Source organism: Oreochromis aureus, linkage group 22 (assembly GCF_013358895.1).
Source record: "Oreochromis aureus strain Israel breed Guangdong linkage group 22, ZZ_aureus, whole genome shotgun sequence".
NCBI classification, from domain to species: Eukaryota; Metazoa; Chordata; class Actinopteri; order Cichliformes; family Cichlidae; genus Oreochromis; species Oreochromis aureus.
In genome coordinates, this window is record NC_052962.1 from 5,196,189 (window position 1) to 5,216,368 (window position 20,180).

Sequence of the window (20,180 nt, forward strand, 5' to 3'; positions counted from 1 at the left end):
CAAGTCCTCAGAACTATCTCTCATTTGTGTACTAAAATGTTTTTACTGACACAAACCACTACATCTGGGTCAAGATAATATGGGTTTTCTTTGTTTATTGTTAATTTGTTTGTATTTGACTGAATTTATTTCAGTGTAACACCTGTAGGATGCGTGGCCTCTGTCCAGTAAATGAAATATTAGAAATCATAAATCTCAGTGAAGCAGTGAGAGCAGCACATGTGTTAATGCTAAGCTAGGTGACATACGTGCATATAGGAAAGTTCAGGAAGCCAGAGGGAAAGGTAGGAGGAGTCAGAGGTCAAAGGTCAGAGCAGAAATAAAAAGACACTAAAACAGAGAAGTGTGACATTTGTTTAAAACTTCTAATTAGACATAAATGTTGGATGTCTTCTCTTTCCAGATGATGATGACTCCAAGAGTCAAGATAAGATTGAGGGTGAGAGGCAAAACACACTGTGACCTTTGCCCTGTAGCTTTATCTTATAAACCTGCATAAACACAAAGAAATGAAAAGTTCAAACATCAGACTGTTGTTTAGATGAACGTGACGTGATAACCTTATAAAACATCTCTTTAAAAATATGTGTGTAATATATGTTTTTCAGTCTTATCTAAATGTGTCACAGAATGAATCTTGGATGATGCCTTTAGGTTTTTAATAATCTCTGGAAACACAAGCTTCATTCATGCCGAACACCTGACACTTTGCTCCTCCCCCTCCTGCAGGAGCATTTGGCAGGCAGCGGACGACCACTGCAACGGTTGTGGTGGTGGGGGCTGCTGGGGGTTCAGGTGAGTAGACCTGATCAGGTTTTTCCTTCCTGAATAGTTCGTTTGTTTGTTCCTACTGGTCTCAGGTTTAATCCAGATTAACTGGCTGCTTTTCAGACCAGGATTACCCTGAATGGGTCTAGTCCACTTCCTGAGCTCCTCAGGTTACTGCAGGATGTCCAGAACTACGGCACCATGTACAGGACAAACTCTGCAAAAGCAAAAGTAGCAAACATCTTACTAAACACAAGCAGTGAGGTCTCTGCAGGCTTTGAGAGACCAAAACTCTTAGTTTGTGTTTCTTATATTCATATGTAGAAGTGTACAGTCTAATTTCAGCTAACTGTAATAATCTACTGCCTGTTCATTTTTTTAGCTTTATTTGATAAACACAGTGAAGAGAAGACAGGAAAGCAGGGGCAGCGAGAGAAGGGAAAAGACGTGTCCACGGGTCAGACTTGAACCCAGGCTGGCCGCTGTCAGTCGTATGGCATGTGGTTGCCCACTCAACGCATTGAGCAAAACTGGTGCTCCCAGACTGTTCATTTTTAACAGAAATATGAAATCATCATTATGTTAGAAAGTACTGAAAATAATATTTAGGGTTTTTTATTTCACACAAGTGAATATTGATGAAGAAATGTAAATGTTTGATGATGAACTTTAGCTTCTTTTTTTTATGGGAGTAAAGATTATAAATGTGGAGGTTTTTCAGCAGGAAAACATGAAGATGAGTTTTTGGTGACATGCGTGGTTTGACTCAGGTGTATTTTCTCTGCAGGTGTCTCCTCTGGCATTCAGGATCTAAGTGGTAAGTTCAACTAAATTTGTAGTTTCTCAAAGCTGTTAAAGGAAAGTACAGTACAGCTTTTCAGAATTTATCCCAACTTTATTGAGAGACATTCTCATATTTGAGTGAAATATCAGTAACTCTGTTAGATAAGCTTTGGGACCTTGTGTACTCAAAGAAAACAGAGCTTCTCTGACATTTAGCTGTTAAACTAAGGTTCACGAAACAAGATAAATAAGTCTTTTAAGTTTTTCTCAGAGCCTGCTGTACACCCTGACAGTTATCAATAGAAAAAAACACTCAACGTCAAATCCCAGAAACTGCATCATGGGAAGCCCCCAGTCTGAGGCTATTGTAACATAACTAGCAGGCAGGCTCAGCTGACTATATCCATTATCAAAGAGGAAAGTTTAAAGCCTAATCTTAAAAATAGACAGGGTGTCTGTCTCCTGAATCCAAACTGGTTGCTGGTTCCACCGCAGAGGGGCCTGAAAGCTGAAGGCTCTGCCTTGAAGGCAGTGCCTTCTATTCTACTTCCATTCTAACTCATCAGTCTGAGAGCAAATATACTTGTTTAAAGATGACGTTTATTTCCAGCTTCCAGTGGTCAAACAGCAGGGGGAAGAACACATGAAGGAACAGCAGGAAGCTCAGCAGGTAAATCGGTTGAATCTCATCCAGAGAGAAACGCGATGACAAATATGAACATCTTAGACAGTAAAACGTTTGATTTGAATGGTAATCAGATTTCAGTCATTCTGCTCTGCTAAAACTGACCGATTTTTGTTCAGTTACAGTCTCATCAGTGGAAACACACTTTAAGGATCGCACAGAAATCTGTGTGACAATTTAATACTTTTAAGAGACATGTTACACTCCAACCTCTTTACAACGGTTGAACCATCCTGTCATCCATGCTGCATCATAACAGTGTAGTACCTTTACTCAGGACCAGTAAATATTAGATGGATTCTATAGCGTTTTTCTACTCTGAGCACAAAGCAGGTTCTAGAACTTGTCCCATTCATCCATTCACATAAGCACTTTTCTTATTTATGCTTTTCCTATGTAAGTATTTCTATCTAACATTTACACGTATTCATACTCTTGGTTGCTCTCAAGTGGGGTTAGTATCTCAGCCAAAGACATTTGCCTGTATTTGCATGCAGACTGGAGCAGACAAGGCTCAATCGACCAACCTTCCTATTAGTAGGTGACCTGCTCTATCTCCTGAGATACAGCCACCTCTTATTGTACTGCAATATCAATTTCAACACACACTCCAAATATCTATGTAGGTTTGGAAGGAGGTTTTGATTTAAGGGACTCAGGAAAAAAGTCATCACTGAAGTGAACAACTGGGACCCTTGTTACCTCAGGAAAGCTCATAAACAATACACAGTACACAGTACAGTACACTTGCTCTGATACACACTTGGTTGCCATTACTGGAAACAATCTCACAGAAAGTGTTAGATAATGCTTCCTGCGCGCAAGACATAAGTTCATTGTATCGTCTGTAAGGGCTTTGAACATCTGACCATTTTACTTTGTTGTTTTTAATCACTGATTTTTGTATTTAGAAGCTAAAAACTGCTCCTGTCCTTACAGGTTCTGCAGCAGCTGAGATCTCTGATGTCTCCACAGCTTTGATCCATTCTGCAGGTAAACAGCCTGGGCTTTTAAAAAAACTGACATATACGTGGGCTTTCATTTGGAAAAACAAACAGGGTGCAGTCAATAACCATTTGCGGCCTGTACCCATGTAGATGGAACAAAACTTCATGTCAAAACACTGAACTCACCGTCAAATGGCGTCATGACATTACAAAACGTAAACACAAAAATTAATGTGTTTATTATTAAGGGGGAAACAAATCCAAACCTACATGGCCCTGTGTGAAAAAGTGATTACCCCCTAAACCTAATAACTGGTTGGAAAACCCTAAGCAGTAACAACTGCAATCTAGTGTTTGCGATAACTGGAGATAAGCACTGTGGAGGAATTCCAACTCATCTTTGCAGAATTGTTGTAATTCACCCACATTGAAGGGTTTTCAAGCCTGAACCGTCTTATTAAGGTCACCCCTCATCTCAACCAGATTCAGGTCAGAAATTTGACTAGGCCACTCTAAAGTCTTCGCTTTATTTTTCTTAAGCTTTTCAGCGTTGGATTTGCTGGTGTGTTTTGGATCATTATCCTGCTGCAGAACCCAACTGCGTTCAGCTTGAGATCACAAACAGATGGCCAGACACCCTCCTTCAGGTCGTTTTGGTAGACAGCAGAATTCATGGTTCCATTTACCACAGCAAGTCTTCCAGGTCCTGAGGCAGCAAACAGTACCAGACCATCACCATGCTGGCATCATATTTTACTGTTGGCATGATGTTCCTTCCCTGAAATTCTGTTGATGTTATGCCAGATGTAATAGGACATACACCTTCCAAAAGGTTCAACTTTTGTCTTGTTAATCCACAGTATTTGTGAGCAGTAGTTTTCATCTTGGAACTCTCTGTTTGCACAGTCTTGTAGAGTCATGAACATTGACCTTAACTGTGACACGGGAAGCCTGAAGTACTTTGAAAGTTGTTCTGGGGTCTTATGACCTCTTGGATGGGTCGTTGCTGTGGATGATCTGATATCGTCGTGTTGGTGTTGTTCCCAGATCATCATGAAAATGTTGTTCCAGGTTCAACATTGCAAGTGACCAATCACATTGTTGTGACGTTATTGTTTTGCGCGCCAAGCCATTGGTGCATTTATGAAATTCCAGTGTTGCAAGGACAATATCAATTCTGCTTACCGTTTATTAAAGGGTTAGGGTTAGGATTAGGGTCAGGGTCCATTGATCGGTGGACAGAGGCGGTTTCTCGCAGCTTAAGTACAGTTTTTTGTTTTACGGCGGTTTTTCCCAAAGTCGCAAAAGTATGACGTCACAACATTCTGATTGGTCACTTGCAATGTTGATCCTGGAACAACATTTAGTATGATGATCTGGGAACAACACCAACACGACGATATCAGATCGTGCCGTTGCTGCAGTCTTGGAGTCATTTTGGTCGGTCATCCACTCCTGGGAAAACCACTGTTTCATGTTTGAGAATTTTATGGATAATGGCTCTCACTGTGGTTCGCTGGAGTCCCACAGCTTTAGAAATGACTTTGTTTCTGAATTTCCTTGGATCACAATATGATGTCTGGTTTTTGAAGAACTTTTGGTCTACTCCACTTAGTCAGACAGGTCCTGTTTAAGTGATTTCTTGATTAAGAACAGACATGGCAGTAATCAGGCTTGGGTGGCTGGCTGGAATATTTGAATTCGTAAGCCATTGTCCAGTCACCAAGGAACATCCTGTGTCATACAGCTGTAATGCAACATGTCATCAAGCAATTACCTCTTTGTGCATTTTTTTTTTAATGTCACGTTTTGTGTATGAAGAAATGAAGAAACACTGAGTCCCGAGTTTGAAGCAGACAAGAATAAATCATATTTCTATATCAATCGTATTTACACTATAAGTCAAAAGTTTGGATACACCTTCTCATTTTATGTTTTTTCTTGATTTTCACGACCATTTATATTGTAGATTTTCACTGAAGGCATCAAAACTATGAATGACACACTGGTGATGGCAAGCTACAGTGTAGCTACAGCCACCCTGGGGCACACTGACAGAGGCGAGGCTGCCGGACACTGGTGCCACCGGGCCCTCTGACCACGACCAGTAGGCAACGGATGAAGTGTCTTGCCCAAGGACACAACAACCGAGACTGTCCAAGCCGGGGATCGAACCGGCAACCTTCCGATTACAAGGCGAACGCCCAACTCTTGAGCCACGATCGCCCCCTTCAATCTGTGGTCCATCTCGTCCCAAACTATCTTGATTGGGTTTAGGTCAGGTGACTGTGGAGGCCAGGCCATCTGGTGCTGCACTCCATCACTCTCCTTGGTCAAATAGCCGTTACACAGTCTGGAGGTGTCTTTAGAGTCATTGTCCTGTTGAAAAATAAATGATGGTCCAACTAAACGTGAACCGAATGGGATGGCATGCCGCTGCAGGATGCTGTGGTAGCCATGCTGGTTCACCACCATACCATCACACCTCTTCCTTCGTGGTGGGAACCATGCATGTAGTAGTAGAGACCATCCTTTCACAGCGGGTGGAACTAAAGATCTCAAATTTGGACTCATCAAAGGAAAGCAGATTTCTACTGGTCTGATGTCAATTCCTTGTGTTTCATGGCCTAAAACAAATCTCTTCTGCTTTGTTGCTTTTCCTTAGTAGTGGTTTCTTAGCAGCTTTTTGACCTCATTTGTGCAGTCTCCTCAGAACAGTTGATGTAGAGATGTGTCTGCTACTGGAACTGTGGCATTTACCTGGGCTCTAATCTGAGGTGCTGCATAACATACCTGAATGTCCTAACCCCATTAAGAAGGCAATAAACTCCACAAATAAACCCTGACAAGGCACACCTGTGAAGTGAAACCCATTTCAGCTGACTACTCATGAAGCTCATTGAGAGAAGGTCAAGGGTTTGCAGCACTGTCAACAAAGCACTATAAGACATATTTAGAGTTATTTATCATTTTTTTCATTGCTTAATAATTCCATATATCTTGCTTCACATATTTGCCCATATGGAAAAGAAATAGTAAAAACTTATAAAAGACTTGCATAAGATGTGGCCTACTTCATATAGTGAATCATATAAGGCTTATATGATTTACTCATGAAAGTGGCCACTTTCTCATTACTTTCATATATTGTTTTAGTAAGTATGCAAAACATACAAGTTTCATTTATATAATTTTTCAAGGGATCTTATATCTGTTTTCACTCTTGTTTACTTTTCATACAAGTTTCACACAAGACAGATACAAACTTTATAAGTTTTATATATATCTTTTCTATATGGGTGATGTCTCCAGTATGTATCTACAAGGTAAAAACAGTAATGAATGATTTCTGTGTTTTAAGGAGCCAAGCACTCTACTGCTTTATCTCACACAGAAACAAATGGTAAGTCTAATTATTACTCTGCTGACATTTTGAGAATTATTGATTCATTAAGCTCAGCACAACAGCTGACTGAACGAGCCCTTTAGCATAGAAAGCTTCACACCTTTAAACCTGGTCCTTTAGCATAGAAAGCTTCACATCTTTAAACCTGGTCTGTGTCTGCAGGTTCTGCAGGAGCTGGCTCAGAGACCAACAGTAAGTAGCTTTCAAATACCTCGAATAGACACCGATCAATAGATCATTGATTAAACATGAATGAGTTGAAGACCTTTCAATATGTCTCTGAAGATTCTCAGTCATCCAGGTCATTGTAGTATCTGAAGAGCTTGGAAAGAAAAGCATCTGGACTTCTTTAAGTTTCCTTGAAGACGTTTCACTTCTCATTCAAGAAGCTTCTTCAGTTCTGGGGTCAAATGGTGGAGAACCCCAGATTTAAACCCTGTGGGAGTGTCCCCCCAAGAAGGGCAATGGACCCCTTAATGATCTTCTGGTGTGAAAACAGGTGTAGGTCACAATCAGCCAAGGTTTTTGGTGAGCTCATTGTGAAACCTAGCTCCACCCTATCATGTTATTTCCTGAGGTCAAACGGCCCAGGATGTGAGTGGCTGTTAAGGCGTCTGGGAAGGGATCTCAGAACTGGATTATAGATGGCAGACAGTTGGTGCAGTAAACCACCGCCTCTGTTCTAAGGTGGTCGTTCACAGTGGACATAGATGGCTTCTTTCACTCCTCTTTCAAACCATCTGTCTTCTCTGTCCAAAATGTGAACATTGGTGTCCTCAAAAGAGTGACCTTTGTCCTTTAGATGCCATTGTCCTTCTTGGGGGGGCACTCCCACAGGGATTAAATCTGGGACTCTCCATCATTTGACCCTAGAACTGAAAAGCTTCTCAGATGAGAGGTGAAACATCTTCAAGCAACTTAAAGAAGTCCAGACGAAAGACCTGTCAATCTCTTCTAAAAATGATCAATTCTTGTTTTTGTTTTTTTGCTTTTTTTCAAGGTAATGGACAGAAGCTCCTGAATGGAGGAGGAGGGGGTGGAGTTGGCAGTCAGACAGGTAACGCGGTATGGAGAGGGGCTACAAGGGAAACAGGTGAAACCTTTTTAAGAAGCTCAGAGACATTCAGTTCAACTCTCTTTCCCAGATGCTGTGGGATTCTTTCAGGGTGAAGTTTCTCACCTGGGTTTTACAGGCAAGTGTCCAGTTGAGGTGTCTGTGACATAATTTTTACTTCATCAAATCCAAGTCAGATTTTTAAGTGCTACAAAGGGAAAGAACACTTCTATTCAATTCAATTCAATTTTATTTATATAGCGCCAAATCACAACAAAAGTTGCCTCAAGGCACTTTATATTGTACAGTATACTCTATAATAACAGATACAGAGAAAAACCCAACAATCATATGACCCCCTATGAGTAAGCACTTTGGCGACAGTGGGAAGGAAAAACTCCCTTTTAACAGGAAGAAACCTCCGGCAGAACCAGGCTCAGGGAGGGGCGGCCATCTGCTGCGACCGGTTGAGGTGAGAGGAGGAAAACAGGATAAAGACATGCTGTGGAAGAGAGACAGAGATTAATAACAGATATGATTCGATGCAGAGAGGTCTATTAACACATAGTGAGTGAGAAAGGTGACTGGAAAGGAAAACTCAATGCATCATGGGAATCCCCAGCAGCCTACGTCTATTGCAGCATAACTAAGGGAGGATTCAGGGTCACCTGATCCAGCCCTAACTATATGCTTTAGCAAAAAGGAAAGTTTTAAGCCTAATCTTAAAAGTAGAGTTAGTGTCTGTCTCCCGAATCCAAACTGGAAGCTGGTTCCACAGAAGAGGGGCCTGAAAACTGAAGGCTCTCCCTCCCATTCTACTTTTAAATACTCTAGGAACAACAAGTAAGCCTGCAGTGCGAGAGCGAAGTGCTCTAATAGGGTGATATGGTACTACAAGGTCATTAAGACATGATGGGGCCTGATTATTTAAGACCTTGTATGTGAGGAGCAGGATTTTGAATTCAATTCTGGATTTAATAGGAAGCCAATGAAGGGAAGCCAAAACAGGAGAAATATGCTCTCTCTTTCTAGTCCCTGTCAGTACTCTTGCTGCAGCATTTTGGATTAACTGAAGGCTTTTCAGGGTGTTTTTAGGACATCCTGATAATAATGAATTACAGTAGTTTAGCCTAGAAGTAATAAATGCATGAACTAGTTTTTCAGCGTCACTCTGAGACAGGATATTTCTAATTTTAGAGATGTTGCGCAAATGGAAGAAAGCAGTAGGCTTTACTTCTGTGGCTTTAAGGAGGAATCTCTTAGTAGTTGTCATTGACTTTTTCTCCTTTAGAATCCATAGAGCCATCTAGCCATGACTTCCTGCTTGGCCTGATGGGTAAGTTCAGCTGCTCTCATTTTACAAACCAATAATTTTCTTAAATCTGAAGCTTGATTTGATGATAAAATCTGAGGTCATTCCAGCTACACACTGACTCTTTTGGACCCGCTCCAGCTGTGACTCACAGAGGGAAGTGGCTAATTTCAACACAAACAGGCTTTCTCTGCACTAGCAGGCTCAATAAAACCTTAAACCCCAGTCAGAGATAATGATTATCATGTTATTAGTCTTCTTTGTTAGGCCAGGCTCTCTGCTTCACTCTCTGAGTGCCCTCAGACAAAATGGGTTATTTCACAGGTCATGGCCATTTGTGAGTGACACATTATCAGATGATGATGATGATGATGATTAAAACGTCAAGGAAGAATATAAAAATATCACATAGAGCAAGATGTGGATGGATGGCAAAGAGCAGTAAAATATTTTCATTACAGCTAATTATTTTGCCTATGAGTGTGCTCATTCCTGCTGTTTATTTCTGTAGACACTAAAATGGGTGCACCACAATGTCTTACAGGACATTCTTTAAATAAAAGGGCATCAGATTCCCAGGGCACAGAGATTACAGGTCTAAACAGAAAAAGTTTATTCATGGAGGTGGAAAGCAGGAATAAAAACAAACAAAATTCTAAAAAACGTATGCAATAAAATGTTCTCTGTACCCTAAAATCCCCCAGGAACAGATAAAAACAATTCTTAATTTACTGTACATTTTATTGTAATAAAATGTTCTTTGTACAGTAAAATCCCACACAGTCCCGCGATTCAATTATCCTACAACCCAATACAAATGTTCCTTATGTGTAAAAGTTAAAGAGAGGAATTCCTCTTCTGAAGTGGGGACCACCCCAGCCTAGTCCCAGGAGGACAAGGAGAAACCTCTCATCTCTGTCTCATTCCTCCACTGGGCACGCCATATCACAACCCAGCTTGCACTCCGCACTCGAGTCTCTCGCTCGCTGAATCGCCCTGCAAGTAAACATACTGGCCAGAACCATCGTCTGACCTGGCTAATAGCCATGTCATATCTAGCCCTTCCCCTTGCTCAGCCAACTTTCTTTAAACAGGTCCTTTCCCCAGCTGACAGGCCACACCCACGCCTCAACAGGTGTCCAAAGTCCACAGAATCAGATCAGAGTGAATGAATGTGATGACTTACCACACATGTAAAACATATTCCCAACCCAGAGAATCTATATTACACTGAAAACATGCTGGAAACAATTTTTTTTTTAAAAATCAGCGACAATGTGGTTGATTCAAACCAAAACTCTGAATATAATATTTTCCTGATCAAGGTGATATTTTCACATAAAAAGAGAACCTCTTTCATGACACAGAAAGACAAGACACAGATACAAAACCATTCATATCACTTTGTCATATACCTGTCAGGTGTCTGAGCCAAGAAGAAACACAATAAACATAATTCTGTATTTTATTGTAGTGGAATGTTTGTGTGTTTTTAGGTGGTGATGCTTTCAGTTCAGATGGTCACGTTAACATCCCAGGTTTGATTTCTTTCTGAAACACTTTAAAGTGATCCTTTGATTAGTGAATTTAACCATGACTACTACAGCTGGGAAAAGGGGCTCTGATGTGATTTAGGGTTTGTTGTTGTTGTTTGTTTTTTCTTTTTTGATTGTTTGATTTTAGTGTTAATTATTGTTTTGCTTTTTGTTTCCGAATTATCACAGGTAACATGACAGCACCCCCTCACCTGGAGTCTTCAGGTATGACTTCCTCTTCATTTAGTGTCTGAAATTGGACAAATCACGCTGGTTGATGTTTTTCTTTCGGTTCAGGTGTGACAGTAACTCCACATGCAGATCAGAACAGTCTGAACTCACCTGCAGGTGAGTACAGACTCCTCCCCCACTAATGTCATCCAAATATATTACATGATGTTTTTGAACTCTCCAATTGTTTTTATTCAGCCAAAAGCATTATGTAGCTGCTAGTGGCAGTTCAAACACAGCATCTGTGTTTGTATCTCTGCTGTTTCCTTTCCTTGCTTATTAATCTTTCTACTTCCTGTTTCCTGGTATTGAAGATCTTGTTCATCATTCTGATACCACTGTTGATCAGCCAGGACCAGATCAAACCTTCCTGAGTTCAGGACTTGATCAATCACTACCCAGCTCTGTCTCTGGTTCCTCCCACTCTGCAGGTTCGTTAGAAGAAAGACTTTTACTCTGAAAACCAGATTAATTTTTAATCTGAAGTTTACCTTAATCTCGTATTTAGTAAAGTAAAACAGCATCTTTTTCCTCTTCAGGGTCAGTGTCTTCATCCTCAACACACATTGAAGCTCTCAGAGACCCGAAAGGTGATCTCACACTCCAGCATAAATGTAATCCCAAAGGTTTTAAACTTTACATTAGCTCCACTGTTGAATTTTTAATGTTGTTTCTTCTCTTCTAAACTTATATTTAAAAAAGACACATTCTCTGCTACCTGAACTAAGAAAAACATCAATAGTCCCGATCCTTCATTATCTGTTAACCATATTTCATATTAGTGCTGTATTTGTCCTCACAGATGCAGCTGATTCAGCTAATACTGATGGTAATTCCTCAGATGCTCTTAAATTTATTGCATATAAAAATACCTTCAACTATTTAATTATTGTCTGATTTTCGGAATTTACTTTGTGTTGTTTAGGAAACGGTCGACAGACCCTGTTGACAGACACAAATGGAGGTAAACGTTCACCATTTTAGTTCACTTCTATAAAAATGTTTAGATCTGCAACAGAGCACACCTGAGTAGGCCAGACTATCCATCTGTCGCCCACCTCGATGATTTGTCCATCCACGGTGGCAGCAGGCTAAGCTCCAGACATTATTCTCCTCAACAGTATTTTCCAGTTCCTCCCTGAGAATTAAGAGTCTGTATCTGATCAATCACAAAGGGGAGTTTCACAGGTCATGTGACTCTTGTTCCACAGAAAATGATCTGTGAATGCCACTTACAGTAGTATGGTGGTTAGCACTGTTGCTTTTGACTCCACCATCTGGCTGGTTGTATGTTTCCCCCATGTTTGTGTGTGTTGTCCCCACGCTTCTTCCCATAGTTCAATGATATGCAATTAGTGGGATTAGGTTAACAGGTGATTCTAAATTGTCAATAAGTGTGAATGTCCCCCCGTCACTCTGATAAGGATACATGGAAGAGAATGGATGGATGAGTGCCACCAAGTCCAGAGATGTTATCAAGTGGTGATAAAAATCTCTAATGGTCATAACAATATACCGGCGATATACAACTATACTGCTGTGAAAGTGTAGTGTCGTGTTTTCTACACTGTGGCTCTGCCTCAGGAGGTACTGTAGGCTGCGTACTAATCAGAAGCTTTAACCTCTGGTTAAAACACCCCCATTAGTGCTGTAATTGCAGTTATCTACTGTCCATCTTAATCATCATTCAAGATTAAGATCCTGAAATACTTAACAGCAACACGGAGGGAGTAATCCACCATCTTCTCGCAGAGGACCAAGGAGAAGGTGCTTGTTCTCAGCTTGGCCCTGGTGTAAGATAATTGTCATGTTCTGAAAAAACCAACAGCACTACCTCATCTTCAAAAAGCAAAAGCCCTCTGTATTAATTTAGTGATTCGTCATTTGAACACAGGTGAACAAAAGACATCTGTTGAAAAGTCAGATTTTGGGTTCAGAGGGATTCCTGGCACAAATCACCCCCTTAGATACTCCTCACACCACCTTCATCTCCAACATTTGTTTCTGCAGTTTAACTTTGCTCTTTGTGTTTCTTGCAGCAGAGACAGAAAAACTGATTTCCCTCAGCGATCTTTATACTGATCTCACAGGTACAGTCAGTACAGCTAATTGTTTATAGCAGATTATACATTGGAATTCATTGTCTCCATTGTTTCATTGTTAGACTAGTAAACTGTTAACATTATGAGCTAAAAGACTGGAGTCTGTAATGTTCACGTCAAGAGGCCAGGGAGTGGTACTCCTCAACATGAAGCTCTTTAAATGGTTTGAACACTTCTTACAAAAACAGCCTCACATTTTAAGTTACAGAATTTTTCAGTCAAAGACAAGGCATACAGGAAGTACAGGATAACAGCCAAAGTGCAGAATAACTGGAAAGCACACCTGAGTCACCCTATCCAGTTGTTAATCTGGAATCAGGATTGTATTTTAAATGATCAGTGAAATAATGTGATAAATAAAAATGTGCTGATGATGTCATCAGGTGGTGCAGAGTCAGTAACCAGGGTTAATGTCAATCTCACAGGTGAGGTGAACAGATCAAAAAATCAGTTTACTGATAAACAGTGTTAGTAATGGATGAAGTTCTGTGTTCTGTTCTGACCAGTTTCAGGTCTTGGATTCGGGCATGATGTCACAGGTAATACTACTTGCTATGACTATGAAGCTCATTTGTTCATAATCTGGTGTGGGGGAGGGGGATTATCCACTTCCTGTCACATGATCATGTGTTACAGAGTCTCCATCCATTATGGATCAAACTGCGTCAGTCGACGTCACACAGACACATAACCCAGGTACACGTATCTTTACATTTGTCTTTACAGTTGTCCCTGGTTCTCTTTGTACATTTGTGTGTATATCTTTGTGTACGGCCGTTCGTCTCTACATCTGTCTTTCTGTCTGCCTGACTGTACATCTATCTGTACATCTGCCCGTATGCCTGTCTTTCTGTAGGTCAGCCTTTGCATCTGTGTTTATGGCCATCTGTACACCTGTCTGGACATTTGTCTGTATATCTGGGTTTACATTTTCCTGTCCGATTCTCCTCTGCTTTATTCAGTTTCAGGCGTTCACCCTCACACAGATCTGGTTACCATGACAGCAGACTTCTCTGGGACAGATACAGGTATGTCCATCTCCCTTCATTATACTAACAGTTAATGAACAGACAGGTGAGAGGTCAAAGGTCAGATGTATGTTCTGTGTGTTTCAGTTGCAACAGATCATACAGGAAAGCTTCTCAACTCTAGTAAGTTTTACTCATTATTCCCACCTAAAAATAAATAAATAAAAGTTGTCCAATCCCAGCAACTTGCCCTGACTCACAAGGGTCGTCACACAGCCAAGTATACAACGTGCTCTTTAAATACACTTAGAAGGAGCCTGCGATTAATCAAAGTTCACAGGGCTATGTTGTTTACTCATGGTTTTGTAGGGGGGGGGGGCTTAAAGTTAAAAAAAAGTTTATTGATCATGTTTATTATTTCTTTGATCTTTGCTTATTGATGCTGTTTAAAAAAAACAAAAACCCTAAATGTCCTTTGTCGCCTCTGAAAGGTGAGAACTTTACAAATCAGGCAGTTTAAAGTGTGAGCATGAAACAAAGCATCATCGCCGGGAAAGGTGTAGATCAGTGTCATTTGGTCTATCACGAGGTTCTGGCTCATTCCTGTTAGTGAACTCACATTCTACCACAGGAGAAGATTAAGTTGAGGGTTAGTGTTTGTGCCTTGGGTGCAGACTGGAATTGAGTTCATGTTTCAGACTGTCTGTTCTTCTTCTGCTGTAGGTCTGTGTCTCTTTGTGGGTGTGTCAACACCCATTGAATACCCAATGTGTGTGTGTTTTTTTTCTTTTTCAGGTCTTCCAGCTGTGACAGATCACACACAGATGGCTGGTAAGTCTTAAAAATGTTCACAGCTTTAAAAGGTTTAGAACACATACCTGAAATATGGACAGAGCCTGTATGTCACGTGGCAACCTATGCCCTCTAGAGGACTAAGACTGCATATGCTCTTTTCCACATTGGAATTTTCCAAGATGGTGGCAAACTTCTATTTATTAGTGGGGAATTGTAATCTTACCAAGTAGTTAAAGCACACATACACAAAAGAATGTTTAAAGACTATTTAAACACAATCTTTGCTTAATAGTCTTTTAATTGTTCCCAAAAAGTTGACTGATCATCTAGACATAGCATTTTCAGTGGAATAAAAGTTTCGTCACTCATCCAAGTAACTTCTTCAGTCACCATAGGACTGAAATTTTCTGGATGGTTGAGCATGCAACAAGATCTTTTTAATCGTTGTGAACAACTTCTGTATTTGTGATTTTTGTGTAAAAGCCTCAGAAGTGATATGTAGGAAATCTTTGTCATGCTCAGTGTAAAAATATCTAATATGTCAGACCACCGACTAATGATTGCATGGTTTCTTCTGTGGGAGGGGTTTAAACTTTACCAGCCTGGGTTACTGTTAAAATAAGTTTCTTCTTTGGTTGTTAATATCAGTATTTTGGTTAAAAACAAAAAAAAGGCAACTTAGGTGAAGAACTCTTGCCTCCAAGTGTACTTTCTCCTTTGCATCTGTGCCTCAGCCTTACACCATAGCATTTGGAAGGTGATATTAAGGGAAATTGTTGGGGAAAGTTGGATATTTTAACATTGGAGTCCATGGGGCCTGATTACCACTGAAGCCTCTGGTGGATGTTAGAGGTTTTGGCAGGTTTTGGTGCCCTATAAGGTGACTTTTGGTTCAAAGGTGTGCTGGATGTGGTTTGGGGTCCAATTTTTTGGTTAAAGGATATTTTGCTGTTTGTATCTGATATGAGATCAGGTGCTGAAGGCTTGTTCTTTCTCTTTTCTTGGTTCTGCTTGTTCTCTGCAGGTTCAGTTACTGAACAGTACAACCCATCTGGTCAGGGTCCTGAAGGTTTGTTATCATCAGAGTCTTGACTTAAATCTTTATCGTATTTCATATTTTATTTAATACATTTTCCCTATCACTGAAGATGTCCAGAGAAAAATGCAGTCTGATGGTTCCCGTTTAGTTTACACTTTCTTTGTATTCAATGTTCATCAAACCCTGAGTCTGATTTTTATTTAGAAGAAACTTATTTCAGGGTCATGAAAACCCTGCAGCATCAGTACTGGATGTTTTAGATCTGTCCCTCCAGAACCTTGTAAAAACCCACATAAATTCATTATGTGTTTTAACTCGTACTAGAGGGTATAAAAATGATCCAAAATATCATCCATTAATTAAATTGTAGCATGTAACAGAGAAGCTTTGCAAACATGCTGGAACATGTTGAAAACACAGGTTTTCAGACCTGTTTCTTGTCAAGCCAGTGTTTTAATGAAAATGTCTGTTCAGAATGTTTTTATTCTTCTAATGTGAAACTTCTCACTGAATCTTGGTTTCTCGTTCAGGTGCAGAAAATGTGGAACTGGAGGATACCTGCTGACTTCCACATCAAACCCCGAGTTCGCTTCCTGCGTTACCGTTTCCAGTGTACCGACCAATCAGCGCGGCCAATGAAATCTGACCCCTCCCACTAGCTGTAGGCCCCTCCAGTGAATGGCAGCAGGAGTTTTTTTTTTTTTTTTTTTTTAATATTTAAAAATGTCGGTTTATAGACATTTATTTTGTCTTAGAGAATCATGGAGGGAAAGTAAAGAAAATTAGTCTCAACAGTGTGATGAGTCAGATTTGATCTGATGACATCAAAAAGGAAGTGACGTGTTCATTGTAAAACATGGTTTAAAAATTCTGTAATAAATGTGTTTATTGAACATCAAAACTGAGAATTTGTCTTTTGTCCAAACTGGTAACTAAACTGTCGATCTGGATTTTGTGAACTCTGACTAAATGAACAAGGGTAGGGCGAAGTCTGAAAAATGCCTCATGTAAAAGAAGCAGTGGCATAGGTCACCTCCATACCTCATTGCAGTTGACTGTTCTGCAGCTAAAGCAGAGATCAAAATCTCAAACACATAGCTTAAAGCAGATAACTCGTAAGCTGGAGAGGAAATGCTGTAGTTGTTGCTTTATAAGAACTACTATGTTACTATTCATCACTGATTGAAGAAAATAAGAACAACCCTAAGTTTCTCTTCAGCACTTTAGCCAGTCTGACAAAAGGTCAGAGCACTGTTGAGCCAACCATTCCTTTAACTACTAATGACTTCATGAACTTCTTCATAAATAAATTTAAATAAATAAATTTAACCATTACAGAAAAAATTACTCATAATCATAAAGATGTAACATTATCTACAGCTACTTTCAGTACCATTGATATTCATTTAGTCTTTTTCTCCAATTGATCTTTCTGAGTTAACTTCAATAACTACTTCCTCCAAACCATCAATGTGTCTTTTAGACTCCATTCCTACAAGACTGCTCAAAGAAGTCCTGCCATTAATTAATGCTTCAATCTTAAATGTGATCAACCTATCTCTAATAATTGCCTATGTACCACAGGCCTTCAAGCTGGCAGTAGTTAAACCATTACTTAAAAAGCCATCTCTGGACTCAGCGGTCTTAGATAATTATAGGCCAATCTCCAACCAATTCTTGAAAGAGTAGTTGTCAAACAGCTAACAGAGGAATGGCTTATTTGAAGAGTTTCAGTCAGGTTTCAGAGCTCATCACAGCACAGAAACAGCTTTAGTGAAGGTTACAAATGATCTTCTTATGGCCTCTGACAGTGGACTCATCTCTGTGCTTGTCCTGCTAGACCTCAGTGCAGCGTTCAATACTGTTGACCATAATATTCTATTAGAGTTATTAGAGCATGCTGTAGGTATTACAGGTACTGCGCTGCAGTGGTTTGTATCATATCTAATAGACTGCAATTTTTTCATGTAAATGGAGAGTCCTCTTCACACACTAAGGTTAATTATGGAGTTCCACAGGGTTCAGTGCTAGGACCAGTTCTTACATTATACATACTTCCCTTAGGCAGTATCATCAGAAGACATAGCATACATTTTCACTACTATACAGATGACACCCAACTTTATCTATCCATGAAGCCAGATAACACACATACAAGGTCTTAAATCAGGCCCCATCTTATCTAAATGACCTTATAGTAACATATCACCCCATTAGAGCACTTCGCTCCTGCACTGCAGCCTTATTTGTTGTTCCCAAAGTATTTAAAAGTAGAATGGAAGGGAGAGCCTTCAGTTTTCAGGCCCCTCTTCTATGGAAGCAGCTTCCATGTCTTTTATCCTGTCTTCCTTCTCTCACTCCTTGAGCGAGGTTTCTTCCTGTTAAAAGGGAGTTTTTCCCTTCCTACTGTCGCCAAAGTGCTTGCTCATAGGGGGCCATATGATTGTGGGGTTTTCTCTGTATGTATTATTGTAGGGTGTACCTTACAATATAAAGCTCCTTGGGGCGACTGCTGTTGTGATTTGGCGCTGTATAGATAAAATTGAATTCAATTGTGGTCAGTGTGATTGTTTTTAATGTCGCTCTTAATTTGATCTGTTATTGCATATTTTTCACACGTTTGTACGGGATATTGTATTTGTTTTAATGTTATATACTTATGTGCTACGTGTATTTTGAATTTTGTTGCCATGATGCCAGTTCTCTTGAAAATGAGATTTTTAATCTCAATGAGATTTTACCTGGATAAATAAAGGACTAATAAATTGAATTCAATTTTTGTTCTTTCTTTGGGAGTTACGATACTCTTTGTGGCATTTGTTGAGACCCAGAGACCCCCACACATCCAGTTTGCCTATATGTAATGGAAGCCATGGCTGCAGACTTTATATCCCTATAAGGCTGTGATGGCTGCAGTTACAGCCACAGAGTGGTAATATCTACCAAATCACATCAGTGTAGAGGCTTACACATAACACTACATTTACATTTTTCTTTCTTTAAATATAGGATTTAATTTACAGGATAATAAAGAATAGGTTTTGGTTCAGAATTAATTTGCATACTCACATAATATTGTATTCTAAATAAGTGCGCACATTTTAGTTTACACTGTTATGTATGTATGATTTAATCTTTCTTTGTTGTCTGAGTTACCTCAGTGGCAGCTGCTCCTGGTTCCTGGGTTGATGAGCTAAGAGGTGGAAAATGGGCGGGGCAAGCCTATATGGAGACCTGCAAATTGGGTCATACCACAATTCTGGATATATTGGGGATGGGGGGGTCAGTTTGTTTGAGTTAGTAATATTGTTTGTTACCAGCTTTTGAGTAGAGTTTTTTTTTTTTTTTTTTTTTTTTTTTTTACTTTGACCTCTTTTATGGATGCAAGATTTAGAGTTTTCTGTGTAATTTAAACAATTTCGTTTTTGGGTTAAATAAAAACCTTTTTTCGGAGTTTAACCTGTGCCTGATGTTCCCTCACTGCTTGGTCCATTACAAACGCCCCAGAAGATGTCCTGCACTGCACACTGGCATATTTTCTGACAACAGATGAGGTGTACAAGGAAGAATGGCAAAAAGAAATGGAGGGGCGACAGCAAGCCTTGAAAATCATTGACATCTTTGCTGGGAAAGAAGGGGTGGCAGTCTCTTGTGATTTGGATGAGCTACAGAGCTGCTGGTACAACTTAAGAGCAGATGCAAGCACCTCACACCCTCATGTCACGCTGGCAGTTGGAAGCAACTATGAGGCTAGAACACTAGACCCAATGGTCAAAAAGAGCCCTGAGCGTGACCTGTGAGGCCACAGACACACCAAACCTATGGAAGGTAGCAGAAGAAGACATGTAGTGCATTGCGTTTTCCTAGGAGGAGTACACCAAGCCCAAGAGGAAGGATTTACCCCGATTCAATCGACGAGAGAGGACAGAGCTTCCAGACACACAAAGATTCTTAGACTCCATTTCTTCTGATATCTGGACCACCATGCCACATGATGTTGGTCTAGTTGACACAACCCTGGTCCACATTACCCTAACCCTTGGTGAAGGTCTGGTCAGGCGACCTCAGTACTGCCTGAGGCCTGACCAGCAGGGGATAAGAGACACTATAAACAGATTACTGGAGGCCGGAGTGATCATCCCAATACTTCCAGTCTTCATGGGCCAAGGTTAGAGGTTGTTGAATGGTACAGGATTTTGGACCCGTGAATAACACCACGACACCAGACGTTCTTCATTCCACTGTAACCCTTCGCTTTTCTCATCTTGCTGTTCAGGTCACCCTCTACAATGTAGACAATTGTAAATAGAGAGGGTTTTTTAATTTTATTTTTTTAATTATTCATTTTCTCTGCTTATCTTCATGCATGCTCAATCATCCAGGTAAGTAAATCTCCAAAAGTCGATTCTGTTCATCTGGACCTAGCGTTTTCAGTGGGAGAAACGTTTCGTCACTGATCACTGATCAATGGCCATGAGTACCATGGCCAAGGAGGCCATTTATGTGAAAAGGGAAAGACCATCTCTGAATCGAGGAGGGGGCCTAAGGGTACATC

The 20,180-nt window shown here is 40.2% G+C and overlaps 1 protein-coding gene and 1 long non-coding RNA gene across 2 annotated transcripts; both read left to right on the forward strand.

The window, feature by feature from the left end:
• The first annotated feature begins 402 nt into the window (after positions 1–402).
• On the forward strand, positions 403–7,629 carry LOC120435661. The gene is made up of 8 exons (XR_005609806.1): positions 403–439; positions 730–795; positions 1,556–1,585; positions 2,162–2,221; positions 3,176–3,229; positions 6,545–6,586; positions 6,752–6,781; positions 7,590–7,629. It is a non-coding gene; the product is annotated as an uncharacterized LOC120435661 (long non-coding RNA).
• Positions 7,630–10,579: 2,950 nt separating this feature from the next.
• si:ch211-80h18.1 (uncharacterized protein LOC555593 homolog) lies at positions 10,580–16,479 on the forward strand. Its single transcript, XM_039606108.1, has 15 exons — positions 10,580–10,715; positions 10,788–10,838; positions 11,036–11,152; positions 11,261–11,311; positions 11,524–11,550; positions 11,647–11,685; positions 12,761–12,811; positions 13,207–13,248; positions 13,330–13,362; positions 13,460–13,519; positions 13,786–13,851; positions 13,939–13,974; positions 14,587–14,622; positions 15,611–15,655; positions 16,156–16,479. The coding sequence occupies exons 1-15, from the start codon at positions 10,685–10,687 to the stop codon at positions 16,188–16,190; spliced, it is 720 nt and encodes a 239-aa protein (XP_039462042.1). The 5' UTR covers positions 10,580–10,684; the 3' UTR covers positions 16,191–16,479.
• Positions 16,480–20,180: the final 3,701 nt, after the last annotated feature.